The sequence below is a fragment of the Passer domesticus genome, chromosome 3, assembly GCF_036417665.1.
Source record: "Passer domesticus isolate bPasDom1 chromosome 3, bPasDom1.hap1, whole genome shotgun sequence".
NCBI lineage: Eukaryota > Metazoa > Chordata > Aves > Passeriformes > Passeridae > Passer > Passer domesticus.
The window spans coordinates 126,393-141,733 of record NC_087476.1 but is presented as its reverse complement, the minus strand read 5'-3'; the positions used below and the strand labels follow the sequence as shown (position 1 = coordinate 141,733).

Genomic DNA, 15,341 nt, shown 5'->3' with positions numbered 1-15,341 from the left:
TTCCAGCCCAAACAACTCATTTAGCTTCTTCCAACACTCCATTAATCACAAAATTTAAACACAATATGCTTCCAGGTTCTAGCACTTCCCCACTCAGCCTCACTGGCCACGATGGGGACAGTGGTGTGGTGCTTCCTGAGCCCCTGCAGTGGCTCTCCAGGCTGCCCACCCACTGCAGGGTTCCAGGAGGCCAGGTCTGTCCCTGAGGGCTCACAAGCACTCACCTGCTTAGCTGCGACCTCCAGGCACTTTTCCCACTGCTCCTGCTTTGCATATATATCCAGAGCTGCCATGACATCAATTCCCACCAGCTGAGGATGGAAACAGCCATAAATTCATTGTGCAGGCCAGGCTTCCCACTCACATCCACACAAGCATCAGGTCACCCATGTCTTCTTTTCCCAGACACACAGACTCTTCCCCTCCACGGCATCAAATCACAGAGCCTGTGTGACCCATCTTCCACTGAGAGGGACCTGGTCAGGCTGAGGAGGCTGGCCCATGGGAACCTTATGAAGGTCAACAAGGGACAGGTGTTGCACCTGAGTCAGAGCAACCTCATGCACAGATGCAGCCTGGGTGGAGAATGGATGGAGGGCAGCCCAGAGGAGAAGGACTTGGGGGTGTTGGTGAGCAAGAAATTGGATATGACCTAGCAATGTGTGCATGGAGCAAACCACTCTAGTGCAAGGTGTCCCTGCCCAAAGCAGGAGGTGGAATGAGATGAGCTTGAGGTAAACTTTAAGCCAAACCCTTTCCCAGCCAAACCCTTCTGTGACTGTGGTCTGGCATGCAGTAGCCAAGGCTCACAGGCACATACAGACTTCTCACTCGTACTCATAGTCAGGCAAAAGGCCCATAAGAAAGGCTCCAGGATCTGCACAGGTCCTGCCATCACTCCCTAGTCTGTGAGACATCCCAAATACGTACCGAATCCACCTTTCCTTGTTTTTTTAAATACTCCTTGTAACGCTGGTCCACGTACTCCTCTGACCTGCGGGTAGAAAGAATCCCAAAAGGCAGCAAGACTCATGTCTTGCAGCAGTGCAGAGGCTGGATTCAACTTTGGAACTAGGAGACTTGCAGCTGAGCTATGTCTTGCTAGCAGGCTGCTGGTGCACAGATGGACAGGGAAGGAAAGGGTCTAAGCATCTCTTCACAACATAACAAGTGAGGAGACAAGGGATCACAGGGCTTTCAGAAGGAAGTGCATGCACAGAGTTACGGCAAGGGAAAGGGAGATAAGGATAGGGTGAAACCAAGGGGGATAACAGTTTCTGTGGAATGTGTGGCCATAGGAAAGTGTCAGAATGTTAAATGGCTTGGGAAGGGTGGCTGTGGAGAATGTACCCTGTTGAGCATGGGAAAGCCACTGTGGGGAGAATCCATGAAACCTAGGGACAACAGGACAGTACAGGACAGGACCAGGGACCAGCTGTGTGTGGGAGAGGGAACAAGAAGGGTGTAGTTTGCAAAGCTCAGGGCTTACCTTGGGTCGAACTCCTTGGCCGTGTGCTTGGCTTTGCTCCATTCCTCCCCTTCAATTAAGGCATCAATAGCTTCTCGGATGAGGTCCAAGTTCAGGTAGAGCTCAGCTGCCTGCAGGGCCAGAGACAGTTCCATGGGAGGCAAAACCCAAGGGTTCCCAGGCTGAAGCTGGTGCTGGACCACCACACAGACACAACAGAAAGTCTCTTCCCAAAAGATAAGCCTCTCCTCTGCTTCCTGCCTTCTCCCAAGGCCTGGCTCTCTCACACTATTCCAGGACTTGATTAATTTCCCTCTTTCATCCTCCTTGAAGATTCTGCATCTACCTCTACATAAGGCCATCCATCCACCCATCACCCCAGGATGTGACTTGACCTCCTTCCCTTTGATAGAGCCCTCCCTTCCAAAGTCACTACTTCTTCAGCAGCCCTGGGGGCAGGAACCAGTCCTCACCATGCTGTACTTCTTCATGGCCACCAGCTGAGGAGCCACAGTCCGTGTCACTTCCATGCTCTGTGACTGATCCAAGAATTTCACAGCCAACTCAGCAGCCTGTGAAGAGAAACCGTCAGCAGCTCAATTGATAAAAATGGTGGGGGAGTGGGATGAAGCTGGAAGTGCTCAGTCCCAGCTAAAAGACTGACAGTTGGAAGCACTTGAATGATGGAGGAAGGGGAGAAACGGCAGGTCCTTTTGACAAGTCAGAGGAGCAAAGCCCAGATACTTTCACACATGGGAGAAGATCAGACAAGGACATAATTGTAGCTGAAGTTGGTACAAGGACATGGGTGTGAGCAAGAAGTATGAGCAAGAAGACAGCACAAAGGCTAGTGGCATGGAGTACAGAAAGGTGCTCCTCTGGCAAGGGCTGAGTCACAAAATGCAGCTCTGCAGTGCAGGGAGCTCTGGGCACACAGACATGGGCCTGCCACAGGCAGAGGCGCCAGAGCAAGCAAGGCAGCACCATGCAGGACAAGCACAGCCTGTCATGGCTCAAGAGAACAGCTATGAAAGCTTTCAGCCCCGCAGGCCCTGAGCGCTGCAGTGACACAGATCTCTGAGGTGCACTCAGGCTGTGGAAGAGCTTCCAAGCAGAAGAGCAGGTAAAGGGACTCCCAGCCCCTGACAGTACCTTCAGTAAGCACTTCTCCACCAGGACACTGTTGCTGGGGTCCCGCACCTTCAGGTAGCAGTCCACTGCCCTGGCGTACTCCCCAGACTGCTCCCACTCCCGTGCCTGCTCCAGCAGCCCTTCAGCTCCGCTGCAGGAGGAATGCAGGCTGTGAGCAGAACAGGGATGCTGCCAGAGATCCTGCAGGCAGTGTGTAGGGGTGAGCAGGGAGGTGCACATGACAGGTAATCAGGGACCTCAGACAGAGCGGAGCATGTGACAGAGAACATGAACAGTGCTGAGGAAAGAACTGACCAAGGACCCTGGAGAGATGCAATGGCAGTACAGGAGAACATGGAGATTTGTAAGTGGGGCAAGATGCCATCTGGGAGATCTTGGATGGCAGAAATAAGACTCCCAGAGAAATAAGGAAGGATGATAGGAAACCTATGCAGTAAGAAGTCCGGAGTCCTCAAGAAGGAAACAAGTGGATGTCAGGGATCCCATCAGGCTGTCTCTGTAAGGCATCAGCAAAACGGCCATGGGGAAGAGCTTCCAGGCTACTTCCTGCAGCCTGACCACAGCACTCCTTACCTGGAGCCTTTCTTGCCAGCCTCTCTGCCACACTCCTCCTGCAGCTCTCCCAGTCGACCAGGCATGTATTCCTTGCAGATCCGCAGGGCCTCGCTCCACATGCCAGCCTCCTGCACAGGCACAACGGGGAGTTTTCACCAGTTACCAGAATCCCCCACACTCCTGCTACCACATAACACATCTATCCCCCCATCTTGCCAGAGAACTGACTAGAAGAAACAACCACAGTAGCACCACCCAGTTCTTTCCTCCCCGAGAATGGCACCCATGTCTGTCCACCTGCCCTAACTACCTCAGGGGAACATGCTCATCCGTTCCAGCTACCTCTGTGGAATGGGCACTTAACCCTCCCAACGCACCCACTTGTGCTACCCCAAGGACCACCCACAATCTGGCAGGATACATCCTCCAGAATCATGAGAGAGGGAAGCTATGCTATGAAAGCCACTGCTTCAGTATTCAGACCAGAATTCAGTTCCTCTAAAAACTCTGAGTAAATGGTTTCTCTTTGGCTACTAAGCTGACAGGGGGAGCTGGGAAGTGGATTTCACTCCTGCATCTAAACTGGGTTCTTGTCCAGTGAGGAAGGCAATGATGTTGCTACAGACTGCACACACCTTATAGTACTTGATGGCCAGCTCAGGTCTCTGTGCTCGCAGGAGGAAGGCCTCTGCCTTCTGGAACTCTCTCTGCTCAAAGGCAAACTGTGCCTGTCCGACCAGCACATCAGCCACGCTGTCTGGGTCGTGAGCCTCAGCCACACGCTGCGCAGCATCCCAGTTCTGGTTATGCACAAACCTGGGGGGTAAGATGTACCAGGGACATGAGGTGTAGCAACAAGGATGGCAAGGAGCAGCCCAGTGCTGGAGAGGCAACCAGGCTGGCATCTCTCTGCATGGAGACTGCAGACACAGCAGGATGTGGAGGACACATACATCAGCACAGCTTCCTTGGGCTTCCCAGCTTTAATGAACTCTCCTTCAGCCTCTTCAAATTTGCCCTAGAGGAGAAGAAGTGATTTGTTTCCACACCTTCCTGTTCTGGCATCATCACAAGACCTCTGATCACTGCAAGGCAGGGAGCATTTATGAAACACAGGTGTGTGGAGCTTGGCACTGTCACCATGGAGCCCTTTGGAAATGCAGGGACTGCAGCCAGAACAGGGACTGCTGCAGCAGCCCAGGGACAACTGCTCAGTTACCTGAGGGACTAGAGAACTTGCACCTGCTCCAGGGGGAAAATTACCTCATCTTCTAGGAACATGGCATACTTTAAGTGGATGTCTGGCATCTTCTGCTTCATGGAGAGGCGGGCCAGTTCAAAAGCAAATTCGAAGGCCCTGCAATGAAAGAGAGAAAGACTCTGTGCCGTGAGTGTATGCCTTCATCAAGAACAAAACATCAAGTAGAGCACAAGACACTGGGAGAGGAGAGAGGGGAATACAGGGGGCCCCAAGTGAATTAGCACTGCCTGTCCCTCCTGTTCCTGACCAGGAGCTTTTAGAGTCCCCACTAAGGAAATTTGGCTCCTTCACACCTGCTGTTAGAGCCCAAGGCAGGAGCCAAGAGATGTGGGAGCCTCAGGAAGAGCAGTAATGTATGGCCATACAAGCAGACACCTGGCCAGCTGCAGAGCAGGGCCAAAGCTGTTGTGGCAGACAGTTATGGTGACATGAGGAGTACCTCCTCTCATGCTCAGAGGCTCTCACAAGCCTTCCCTTGCAGAGGTTGAGGGACAAACTGCATTTGCCTGCCAGCTCAGACTTGGCATTTGAGAGACTGACACAAAGATGAGAAGTGGGATGTGTCAAGGATGTGGAAGCCTGTGTGAAGCATGGTGGGGTGGGAAGACATGTCATTTTCTGGATCTGCAGCTACCATGTGCACACAGTTATCCTGGCCCACACGTTTTTCTCTGGTGAGGCAGAGGGGAGGGTGCTGTTGGGCACCTGCCTACCCGCTGTCTGTTGCATGGTCAATGGCCATCTCCAGAAGTCCAAATTTGCTGAGGAGTTTCACAGCTGCCTCTCCACCCAGGCTCTTTGCCCACAGATAGGCCACATGCTTGTGGGAGTTTGCACCCCCGTACGCCTTGGCCACCTGTCCAAAGAGGAAATGGAAGAACACAGTGTATGTTTCACCTTCAGCAGATTGAGCCCCTTTCATGTGCTGCCTGCCAGCAGAAGGGAGCCCCAAAAACACCTGTTCCCTCCCGACAAACCCTTCTGCAACCACCACTGCACTGGGGAGGGTGACAGTAAGACAAAGGCACACGTGGTGCAGCAGAACAGCTGCTGCCTCAGCACAGCCACACCACTGCCTGGACAGCAGGAGTGAACCCAGCACTGCACGGCCATACTGAGCACAGCAGTGCTGGGGGGCTGTGGCCAGAGCAACACCTCTGAGGTACAACAGGATGCAGTGATCAGGGGCAGAGCAGTGCCTCGAGGAAGGCAGCACAGCAGAAAGGCCAAGGGTCAAACCCTGCTTTTGGGCTGCACTGCTGCACACTGGGAGGCCCATAGGCCTCCAGGGCTGGGGCAGTTCTGAGGCTGGGTAGGGTACACCAAATGTTCTGATCTTGCAGTGAACAGGGCAAAGCAGTTTCCACCAGGATCCCACAGCCAGAAGCTGAGCCCTGCACAGGGGGAAAGCTGTGAGTGATTATTACCCTGTATGCCTCTTCCCACATGTCATTCACTCTGTACATGTTCACTGTTGTCTTCCAGTCTTTGGCTTCCAGGTAGTGGTACTCAGCCTCCTGCAAGCGCCCCTCTGCCTCCAGCTCCTGCAGTCAGAGGCAATGAGGCAGTGACACTCGTGGTGGTGCATTCCCCCCTTCTCCTTTACAAGATGCAGTGAGAGCTGAGAAATGCTTGTTAGTCCTTGGTCTTGAAAACACCACCTGGGCTCAGCTCTTCCTGAGCCTATCAGAACTGTCTTGCTCCCAGGAACTTCTGTTGTCTAATGAGCTTCTGTTTTCCTTATGACCAGCCTTGGAAAATATTCCTCTTGCCTGAATAGCATAACATTCCTGTTCTCACACTTTCAAAGAAAATGCCAACCCAAACTCTGGCCAGGATGAAACATTATCATGAATGAAGCTCTTGTGACCCTATAGACAGCAGTCCAAAATGAGATCCTTTTGAGCTGTGCTGGGACCACTGTGGGCTGTGACCAGCAACCTCCCTCGGGGTGGGGGTCACCTCTCAGAGCCAAAACCCTCAGGTTTGCTGTTCTTGGAGGATTGCCAAAACACGTGTCCTGGGCCAATAGCTCATTCTTTGAGGCCTGATTCTTCACCCAGGAAAGGCCTCCAAAGTGAGGATTTCACTGACCTCTGGGGAGAATTTTTCACAGGCACCTCGTAGGTACTGACTGTTTCTGTCTGGGTGCATAAAGATGCACATATGCTATAGCAAATCTGTGAGAAGTGCAGCTTTCTTAGATGTTTAAGATGTTTATCTTGGATATTTAAGTAAGTTAGGCCTGTAAGTAAGGTTAAATTATAGTTATAAACTTACTTAAATGCTGCTAAGTGTTGTTCTTTTGCTAAATTGTTAAACATAAGTTATAAGCTAAGTGTTGCTAAGTGTTACTCTTCTGCTGAGTTGCTAAGTATAGTTTCAAAGTTATAACTTAGGCTAAATGCTGTTAAGTGTAGTTCCTCAGATTGTTAAGGCTAAGGTATAAATTAAGTTAGGTGTAAGTTAAATGTTTTCTTATGTTAAATTGTTAGTCTTAAGGTATAAGTTAAATTAAGGTACTCTTACATTTGAGTGCTGTTAAGCTTTTAGGCTGTGTTCATTCTTATCCTTGCCCACACTGTCTTTTGTCACACACACATACACACCCATAGATAGTTCTTAGGTAATTTTTTCTTTGATTGCATGGATTTTGTTTCATTTTGTTGTTGCTTGTTTTTCCTTTTTGTGCCCTGGCTGTCCTGTAACTAGTAGAGTGAATCTTGACGACAAACTTGTGCTTTGATGCTCAATATTAAATCTAACTTTTGCCACTGATTTTTTAAGTGATCTCAAACCCTTGTCCATAACAACAATCTTGCCCCTGCTTGGGTTAGCTGATCCCCTGCCATGAGATGCACTCACCTTGCCCAGGTGCAGGTGAGTATCTCCAAGTAAGTCCTTGTGGTACTTGGCTACTAGGCAAACCATCTCATCATACATCTTACACTTCTTGTACATGGTGATGGCCAGATCAGGTTCATTCACAGTGATGTACAGCCTGGCAACATGAGCACATCCAAACGCTCAGCCAAGGACATGACCAGTCCCTGGAATCTTCCCACATCCTGAAATACCAGCTTCAGTTCTCCGTGTGTGGAAAAAGTTCCTCTGACCATTCCAAACCCAGTCCCAAATTCTCCCCCTAACCCAGGAAAAGGCTTCTCCTCATTACAGCTAATTTTTCAGGGCTCAGTCTTGGGCTGACACCAGTACTGGAGGAAACTCACCTCTCTGCTTCTTTGTACTTGCCCTGTCTCTCCATCTCCTGGGCCTGGGTTATGTACAGCACGGTCACCTCCTCCTGGCTCATACACTTGAGTGCCAGCTGATAAAAGGAACGCACAGGGGAGAAATGAACAGCAATTTCCTGACACGTGACAGTGAAGGAGAAGGTGAAAACATATTTCCTTCCCATCGGACAAACAGATATCCGTGCTATATGCTCTGCAAAGAATGGGCAGACATTTGTCACTGTCACAAAGCACACAGGACCAGCTCTTGGAAAGGACCATTTGTGCCAGAGGTGCACCCACATGGGGCTGTGAGAGAGAGAAGACCAGGGTCAGGATGGGAACATTGGATTTCTTTCTGGCTACTGGATGTCCCTGCACATATATCTGGGAAGAGTACTGGTTGATCAGGTGCACAAGGCACTACCACCTCCTGATGGAAGATACATCTCACCAAGTGGCGTGTGGTGCACAGAAGCTTTGACTCTACCTTGTGAGCCTGTTCCCAGAGCCCAGCCTGCATGTACATGTCGATGGCATCCTTGGTCTGGCCTCCTTTGATGTACAGCTCCTCTGCAACCTGCCAGGAAAAGACCACACTCAGTATAGCCAAGGGACACACAGAGCAGTGGTGACTGTGTCTGTGGCCTCACCTGATACTCCTGCAAAGCTGCATAATGCTGAGCAATCTTGAGGTAATATTTGGCTGCTGTCTGTTTGTCCTGCAAGTCCAAAATGTAGATGGCCTTCTTCCACTGCCGGGCTCCCAAAGCTGCCTCGAGGGCCTTAATTGAGCACCTGGCACCAAACCCATCAGTCTTTAGAGCCAGGCAGCAGGCATCTCCTCTAGCTACACTGTGCCAGCGAGACTAGAGTGCTCTGCTGCCTGATTCAGCTTCCTGAGTTAAAGCAGCATAAAGCAGCTGAGTAACTGGCAGTGTTAAGGGGGATGAAAGGACTGGGACAGCAGGGAAGAGTAATCAGCACTGTAAGACCTTGGGAGAGATGTGGGAAGGCATCAATGGCTGGTGCACATGAGCAAGCAGGGCACTCCTAAGTGGGATAGTGGGGGCTCACTCAGGCAAACCCCCTGCTGATACAGGCAAAGGCATCAACTTCATGCCCTGCCAGTATCCTGCTGCTTATACAGCCTTCCCCTGCTCCCACCTGGCTTCGATGTAGTGGTTAATAGCAGCATCCAGCTGTTTCTGCTGCACCAGATGGTCTCCCCAGGCCTCCTCCAGCTTCACAACTTCTGCAGGAAATGCCAGGCGAGCCAGCTCCACGGCTGTAAGGGGACACAAGAGCTGTAATGCTGAGGCCAGCAGGGAAGCAGAACTGTGGGGCAAACATGGGCCTTGGATCTTCACAGGAGGAGGGGAATGGTGACTGTCTAAGCCACTCCAGCTCCCATGGGTTACCCAGCAACCTAGACCCTGTGGAGAGCTGGGGCAAATCCATGCTGCTGCAGTCAGCGTGGTCAAGGGCTTGGGAACAAGACAGTCTCCTGGGACTGCATGTGCAAGTGCAACTCTGTGAAAATACACTGAATGATACGATAGGTGGGAGCTGCAGAGCATCCAGGCATCTCCAGGCAATATTTCTTGTTGCCACCAGGCCAGAGTAGCCAGGCTCCTGCTGGAGATGAGTGGGAGGAACATACTGAGTACAGTACCTTTCAGGAAGGCACTGCCCTTGCCATAGCACTCCAGAGCCTTTCGTGGGTTCCCAACCTTCTCGAACAGGTCTCCAGCCTATGACAGATACAAGCTGCCAGTTTCCAGAGCCACCACCCCCCACATCATCACACCCTACCAGCTCCATGCACACCCCTGCACCAGCTCTGCCTTCCCAACTAACCAAGTGTATGGGGATTGACATACTGCTAGGAAAGACAGCATGTGCCAAGACCATTGTCCTTCCTGCTGACTGACCCCAGGACAGCCATCCTGGAAGACCAAAGGCTCACTCCCTTCAGTATTTGAATGGTGGCAAGACCACACATCTAAAGAACTGTAAAAACAGAGCAAGTATATACCAGCCTTTCCACTATTTGTCCATCTCTGACAACCTGCACAGCAGAAGCTGCCTGAGTTTATTGTGATGCCCTCACATCATCATATTTAATGGCTTTTGACAGACCCTACCTCCATGATTTGTCTAATAATTTTTGAACTATTTATACTTTTGGAAACAACATCCAGTAGCTGGGAGCTCCAGTTATTCTTTCAACAAAAAGCTTAAGAAAAGATGACAGTTTTGAAAAAGTACAAAGCTGTCTTGTGGTGAAATGGCCAGATAAATTGAGACTAAAGAAATGTAATTTATAAAAGAGACATAAAAAACAAAAAGAAGTGTTTTTTTTTTCTCACACAACATCTAACTGAACTGGGTAACTCATAGCCAAAATTGTAACTTAAAATCTACATGTGTTTCAAGCAATAGTTTGCCAAGGTCATGGAGTAAAATCTATCAAGAGCTCTCAAAAATGGAAGTAGAGCTGTTCAGGTACATTATACACTGAAAACTGCTGGACCCCATGAAAAAAACACTAGGGGAAGTGCCACCCTGTATTTCCCTGCCCTGTTCTTTATTTTTTTATGCTTATTTTAAATAAACACCTCTGGCAGTGCTTATTTTTTAAGCACCTGCCAGAGGCCACTGTTTTTAAGCACCAGTCAGAGGCTACTGAGCAGTGGGCAGACTCAGCACTGCTTTCTTACATTAACATGATGTGCTATGGAAAAAACACCCTTTGATTTTAAAACTGTCACCTCACAATAAGTTATCTGTTTTTGATGTTATTAGACACAGAGAATAATCACATCCCTTCTTTATGATATTCATGGCTTTACAGACAGTCTTCAACTTCTTTGTTTTGCTTCCTTAACTTTTCCATTTAGGCCATCCTTACACTGTATTTTATTCTGATATGAGGAAACACTGACATTTCCACAGTGATATCACATTTTCAGCTTGATTCATGACTCTGTTCCTTTGATTCCCATCTTCCTAAGGCCTCCTTAACTATTACTGACACTCTATATTCTGGAGACATGTTGGCGATCAGATGTGATCTTTTTCCTGATTAATAAGAGTAATTCTAGACCACACCCATGTACAATGGGTACAGTGAGGATTTCCTCATAAATGTTAACTACAATCAACCCAGAATTACCTCTGCTACCTTCCAGCTCAGTCCCCCTGTGTCTCACAGGTGCAGAGGATGGGGTAGGGGCCCTGATGCCCCTGAGCTGAAAGCCCAGTGGGAAGGGCATTCACCTGTTCATACAGTTCCCCTCTGATCAGTGCCGTGGAGATCCTGTCGACGACATCCCCGTTGGTGAGCAGCTCGTCCCTGCTCATGGCCAGCCGTGCTGCTTTGGCTGGCAGCCCTGCCCGCAGATACAAGCTGATGGCTGCCAGGTAGTCACCCTGTCCCTCCTGGACCTCCCCAGCCTTCTCCTCCTGCTGGGTATCCAGCAGCCACTGGTAGTAACCCCGACGCAACTTCTCCAGCATTGGGTGTCCCTGTGGAGAAACACAGAACTGGTAGTGTCGCTACAGGACACAAGACAACACAACACAGACACGCTGCTGCTCTCAGGCAGGGAAAAGAGCGCGTTTATTTTCTGACTCCTACATTTATAGATTTCCAAAGGTGACAGAGGATTGGAGGGTGAAAGTGCCACCTCTCCAGGGACACTGGACAAACCAACAGTCCATCAAATTTCTCCTCCTCCATAAAAGAATGCAAACAATAAGTTGTTTACAGAAAAGTGTGTGAGAAAGTTTCATACAAGAATGCAAACATCAGAACGCTTTAGAAAATCTTAAAAAATCAGGGCAACATGGTAGTCCTGGGTAGGATGAGATATTGTCCAGCTCATCCTGCAGGCTCTAAGCACCTGGTCACAGCACCAGGCCTCTTGTCACCCAGTTATCAGAAACTGCAATGGCAGCCCTCTGTACCATGGCACTACCCATTCTTTTTTGAAGCCACAGATACTCCTAAACCAATTTCAGTAGCTTTTCTCCCTGTTCATCCAGGTCTGTACTTACACCAGTGCAACCCGCCCTTCTATTTGGAGCCCTTCTAAACAAAAGCAAGGTAGGGCAGGTGAAAAGAACACAGGCCCTCAATGGACTCCCAACCAGAAGATTTACCAAGCAAGACCAGCCTATAGCCCAGTGCAGCAGTATTCTGTACCTTGGCCTTGGCCACCACAATGCATTCATCCCACATGTGCAGCTCCTGGTACATGTCCATGGCCTCCTCTGGGGCGTTCTGTGTTGGAAAGCAAAGTGTTAACCTGGGCAGACACACTGCCATGAAGCTGTCACAGCAGGCAGGGTTAGATGTGCAGAAAACACTTGGAAAAGTGTGCTGTCTCCATTACTTGGATATACATCCTCCCTCACACTCTTCCTACATCTCAGGGTAATTCTACACTTCAGAACAAGGAATACCTTTTCTACTTCATGGAAAAAACTCTTCTGCTAGGAACAAGCAACATCCTCCTTTCCTCTTACAGCAGAGGGCACACTCCTCCCCACCCAGAAATAAACAGAACCTTTTCCACCCCTTGTTCCTTTACTCACTTGTTCCAGAAAGATCATCTCTGCCAGCTTGTAGTTCTTGTCTAGCATGGCCAAGCGGGCCCGCACCAGGTAATGGTCTGTGCCATCCCCACCCTGCAGACAACAGCAGCAAGCTCAGTTTGCTGAGGGAAAGAACAGGCTCTAGAATGGAACATGGAGGGGATTGAGGTGGAGGCTGGGTCACTACAGAAACAAAAGACAGTTGAGAATCACAGCAGTGACAAGCCAGGACAGTATAAAATGGCCAGCTTGGAGAGGGACCTGGCAGCTGTTGACAGAAGACAATGTCAGCAGTTTCTACATGAAGAGATACTGGTCTGTAGCACGAACACTGACGAGCAAGGACACAGAAGATAATGTGCATGCAAACATTTACAGAGCAGGAAAATTTCACTTACGTGCTCCTGAGCTGCCTGGTCAGCAATGACATTGGTTTCATGCAGAAATCGAGCCTTTGCCATGTTTCCCAGAGCTGCAAAGCACCTGGAAAATGCAAAGCAGTTAGTTAATACCCAAGTTTCGTTGCCTAATTTTCTGTTAAGAAAATCAGAAACCAGGCAGCAGACTCAGCTCAGCAATGGGAGAGGTGGGGTGGCCCTACTTCAAGAGAAGGATTTTGCCAAGATGTGCCCTCTAGCCCTGCTCCATGGGAGAATCCAGGAACATGACCAAGGCTCATGTTCACCTCCCCAGGCTTCAGCAATGCCTCTAGCTTGCTGATGTCTGTCAACCCTCTGAGTCCTTGCTATACACAGCTTTGGGCTAACATCAATAAAAATTTATGCTACAGAGGTCTTCCCAGCCCTGGTTCTGGCATTACCAGCTGGGATGAAACAGCAAAGCCATGGCCTAGCACAAAGAACAGGTAAGTCTCCAATGCAGGGAATACTCTAGACCATACACAGAGGCACATCTTTAGCTGGATCCTGGTTTCTGGGATTCAGCAAAGAGCATGTTGAAGCCATGAAGATGTGATGTACCTCTCTGCAATGTGCAGCTGTCTCGCTTCCAAAGCCAGTCTGCTGAGGGTCTTCCACATGGCCTCAGTCTCTGTGGACATTTCCAGCGTCTCCAAAAATGCAGCAGCCCTTGAGACAGAGAGATTTGCAGACTTTCAGTGACAGAAGAGCTCTCTGAAGAAAACCCCAGACTGAGACAGGAGCTTCCTAACCAGAGTGGCACTGAAACCAAAGTCAGCCGTGTGTGGCCAGCTCTGAAGAGGACAGTGTAAGACAGAGCCTGACTGAGCAGGTGGAAATTCAGACATCTTCCTACCTGGGCTAAGGTACTTAGAGGCAGATGATCAGCAGAAGGATGTAGCAGTGTGGGACAAACCTAAAGTGTTCTGTCTGATACAAGTCCCCACTGAGAAAGTCTCTGAAGACACAACAGTGCTATGAACATGTGAAGTTTTCTCCCCTGGTCACTTTTAAAAGCCCTCTAAGAGTGTCAGCAGTACCCAGGTAGCGGCCATGGCCACTTCAGGCAGTCAATTTTCACTCTGCACAGCTCCTAGATGTTTCCATGATACTGCTACCATCCTTGGAAGGGCAGCAGTAAAAGCACCCAAGCACCACTTCACATCTGGCTGCTCTGGAGACTCTTATTCACTGCAATTAATTGACAGCTACCTTCAGCAAAGCCCTGTTGGTGCCAGTGGGAGCAGACTGGCCAGTCTCTCCCTGAGTTTGAAACCACAAAGCTGCAAGGAGGAAAAAGCTGAAAAATCTCTCCTGAAGGACTCTGATGTTCATTATAGCCAGACTTGACACCAACATCATGCTGAGAATCTCAGGTTCAACTCTGGAAAGCTGTGCTGCTGCCATTCATGGGTCATTGATTCCCAGGTGTCTGGCATGTGATATGAGCTACCTGCCATCCCCACTGGTGTATCCAGCACTTACCTGTGATAATCCCCATCATCAATGGCAGTTCCAAACTCTATGAGGCCTTCATCCAGGGTGTAGGGCACAGTGTTCACCCCTTCAGATACTATCACTTCAGTCTTTCCATCATTCCTTTCCAAGCCTATGATATCCCCCTAGAAAGAGTACCAGGTGTCAATACTCCCCTGCTCATCTGAAGTGTGTGGGGTTTCAGGGGTGTGAGGGCAGCACTGCAACAGCTCTGCCAGTCGTGGCTCTTCTGAATGAGCTCGCACTGAGCACTGAGCCATGAAGCAGCTCCTTGCTCCATCTTCTGCCAGAAATATCTGCCACAAAGTTGACAAATGAGCTTGTATTTTGTCCATAAGAAACTAACAGTTCTCTTCTGTCTCCTTTCTGCCATACCACCCTTGCTACTCCCACACACGTGAGGAAGGAGAAGAAGAAGAAGAATCTGCAGGAGGCAATCAAAGTCTCCCGAGTTTTACCTTCAGAGGAAACATGGTGACTCGCTCTGGAGCATCAATGTTGTACCAGATGCAGAGACTGTTTCTGTTCTGAGCAACCACCACATCACTGCCCGGGACCCACTGCACGTAGGAGCAATAGTTCAGAATGGTTGTCTTGGTGCTGCTCTCAATGTCGTAGAGCTGCAGCTGGAGAGGGAAAAGAGAACAGGTTCAGTTGGGCTTGTGGCTGGGCAGCTAGCTCACACAAACATCGCAGGAACAGCTGAGCAGGCATCTTGGAAACACACATCACCCATCAGGAAACAGACTTTTTTCCAAGACTCACATCCTAAAATCTCATACTTATTTACACAGGCCTATAAGACCTTTTTAAACCCTTGCAGCATTTCAAGCTCTTGCCTCCCTTAGAGCTTGGCATAGACACATATAAACCAGAATATGCCCCATGCTACTACTGTTCCCTCTCAGCTGCAGAGCTGGAACAGGAAAATGGGCTCTGAAGTCCGTAATGGAAACAAACTAAGGGACCAAGAAAGGCCTTCCTCTGCAGTTTTGGGCTGAACTCTCCATCCCAGGCACAGTCCTGTTGCAACCTTAAAAATTATTTTGTTCCAACCCTCTGCCATAAGCAGGGACATCTTCCACCAGACCAGGTTGCTCCAAGTTCTGTCCAACCTGGCCTTGAACACTTCCAGGGACAAGGCAGCCACAGCT

General features: G+C 49.6%; 1 protein-coding gene across 1 annotated transcript in view; it reads right to left on the bottom strand.

Moving 5' to 3' along the window:
- Window positions 1-15,341, bottom strand: part of IFT172 (intraflagellar transport 172) — a 37,574-nt gene that overhangs the window by 8,094 nt on the left and 14,139 nt on the right. Inside the window, exons 16-39 of the mRNA XM_064411358.1 lie at window positions 14,646-14,813; window positions 14,176-14,312; window positions 13,252-13,359; window positions 12,670-12,754; window positions 12,272-12,364; window positions 11,880-11,957; window positions 10,952-11,200; window positions 9,345-9,423; window positions 8,837-8,957; window positions 8,323-8,467; window positions 8,160-8,249; window positions 7,667-7,764; window positions 7,302-7,437; window positions 5,864-5,980; window positions 5,150-5,292; window positions 4,439-4,532; window positions 4,129-4,193; window positions 3,811-3,991; window positions 3,194-3,303; window positions 2,621-2,750; window positions 1,942-2,040; window positions 1,490-1,599; window positions 931-994; window positions 225-311 (exon numbers count right to left, since the gene is read on the bottom strand). Of these exons, the coding sequence (XP_064267428.1) occupies window positions 225-311; window positions 931-994; window positions 1,490-1,599; window positions 1,942-2,040; window positions 2,621-2,750; window positions 3,194-3,303; window positions 3,811-3,991; window positions 4,129-4,193; window positions 4,439-4,532; window positions 5,150-5,292; window positions 5,864-5,980; window positions 7,302-7,437; window positions 7,667-7,764; window positions 8,160-8,249; window positions 8,323-8,467; window positions 8,837-8,957; window positions 9,345-9,423; window positions 10,952-11,200; window positions 11,880-11,957; window positions 12,272-12,364; window positions 12,670-12,754; window positions 13,252-13,359; window positions 14,176-14,312; window positions 14,646-14,813 (2,787 nt within the window). The remainder of the gene's footprint in view (window positions 1-224; window positions 312-930; window positions 995-1,489; window positions 1,600-1,941; window positions 2,041-2,620; window positions 2,751-3,193; window positions 3,304-3,810; window positions 3,992-4,128; window positions 4,194-4,438; window positions 4,533-5,149; window positions 5,293-5,863; window positions 5,981-7,301; window positions 7,438-7,666; window positions 7,765-8,159; window positions 8,250-8,322; window positions 8,468-8,836; window positions 8,958-9,344; window positions 9,424-10,951; window positions 11,201-11,879; window positions 11,958-12,271; window positions 12,365-12,669; window positions 12,755-13,251; window positions 13,360-14,175; window positions 14,313-14,645; window positions 14,814-15,341) is intronic.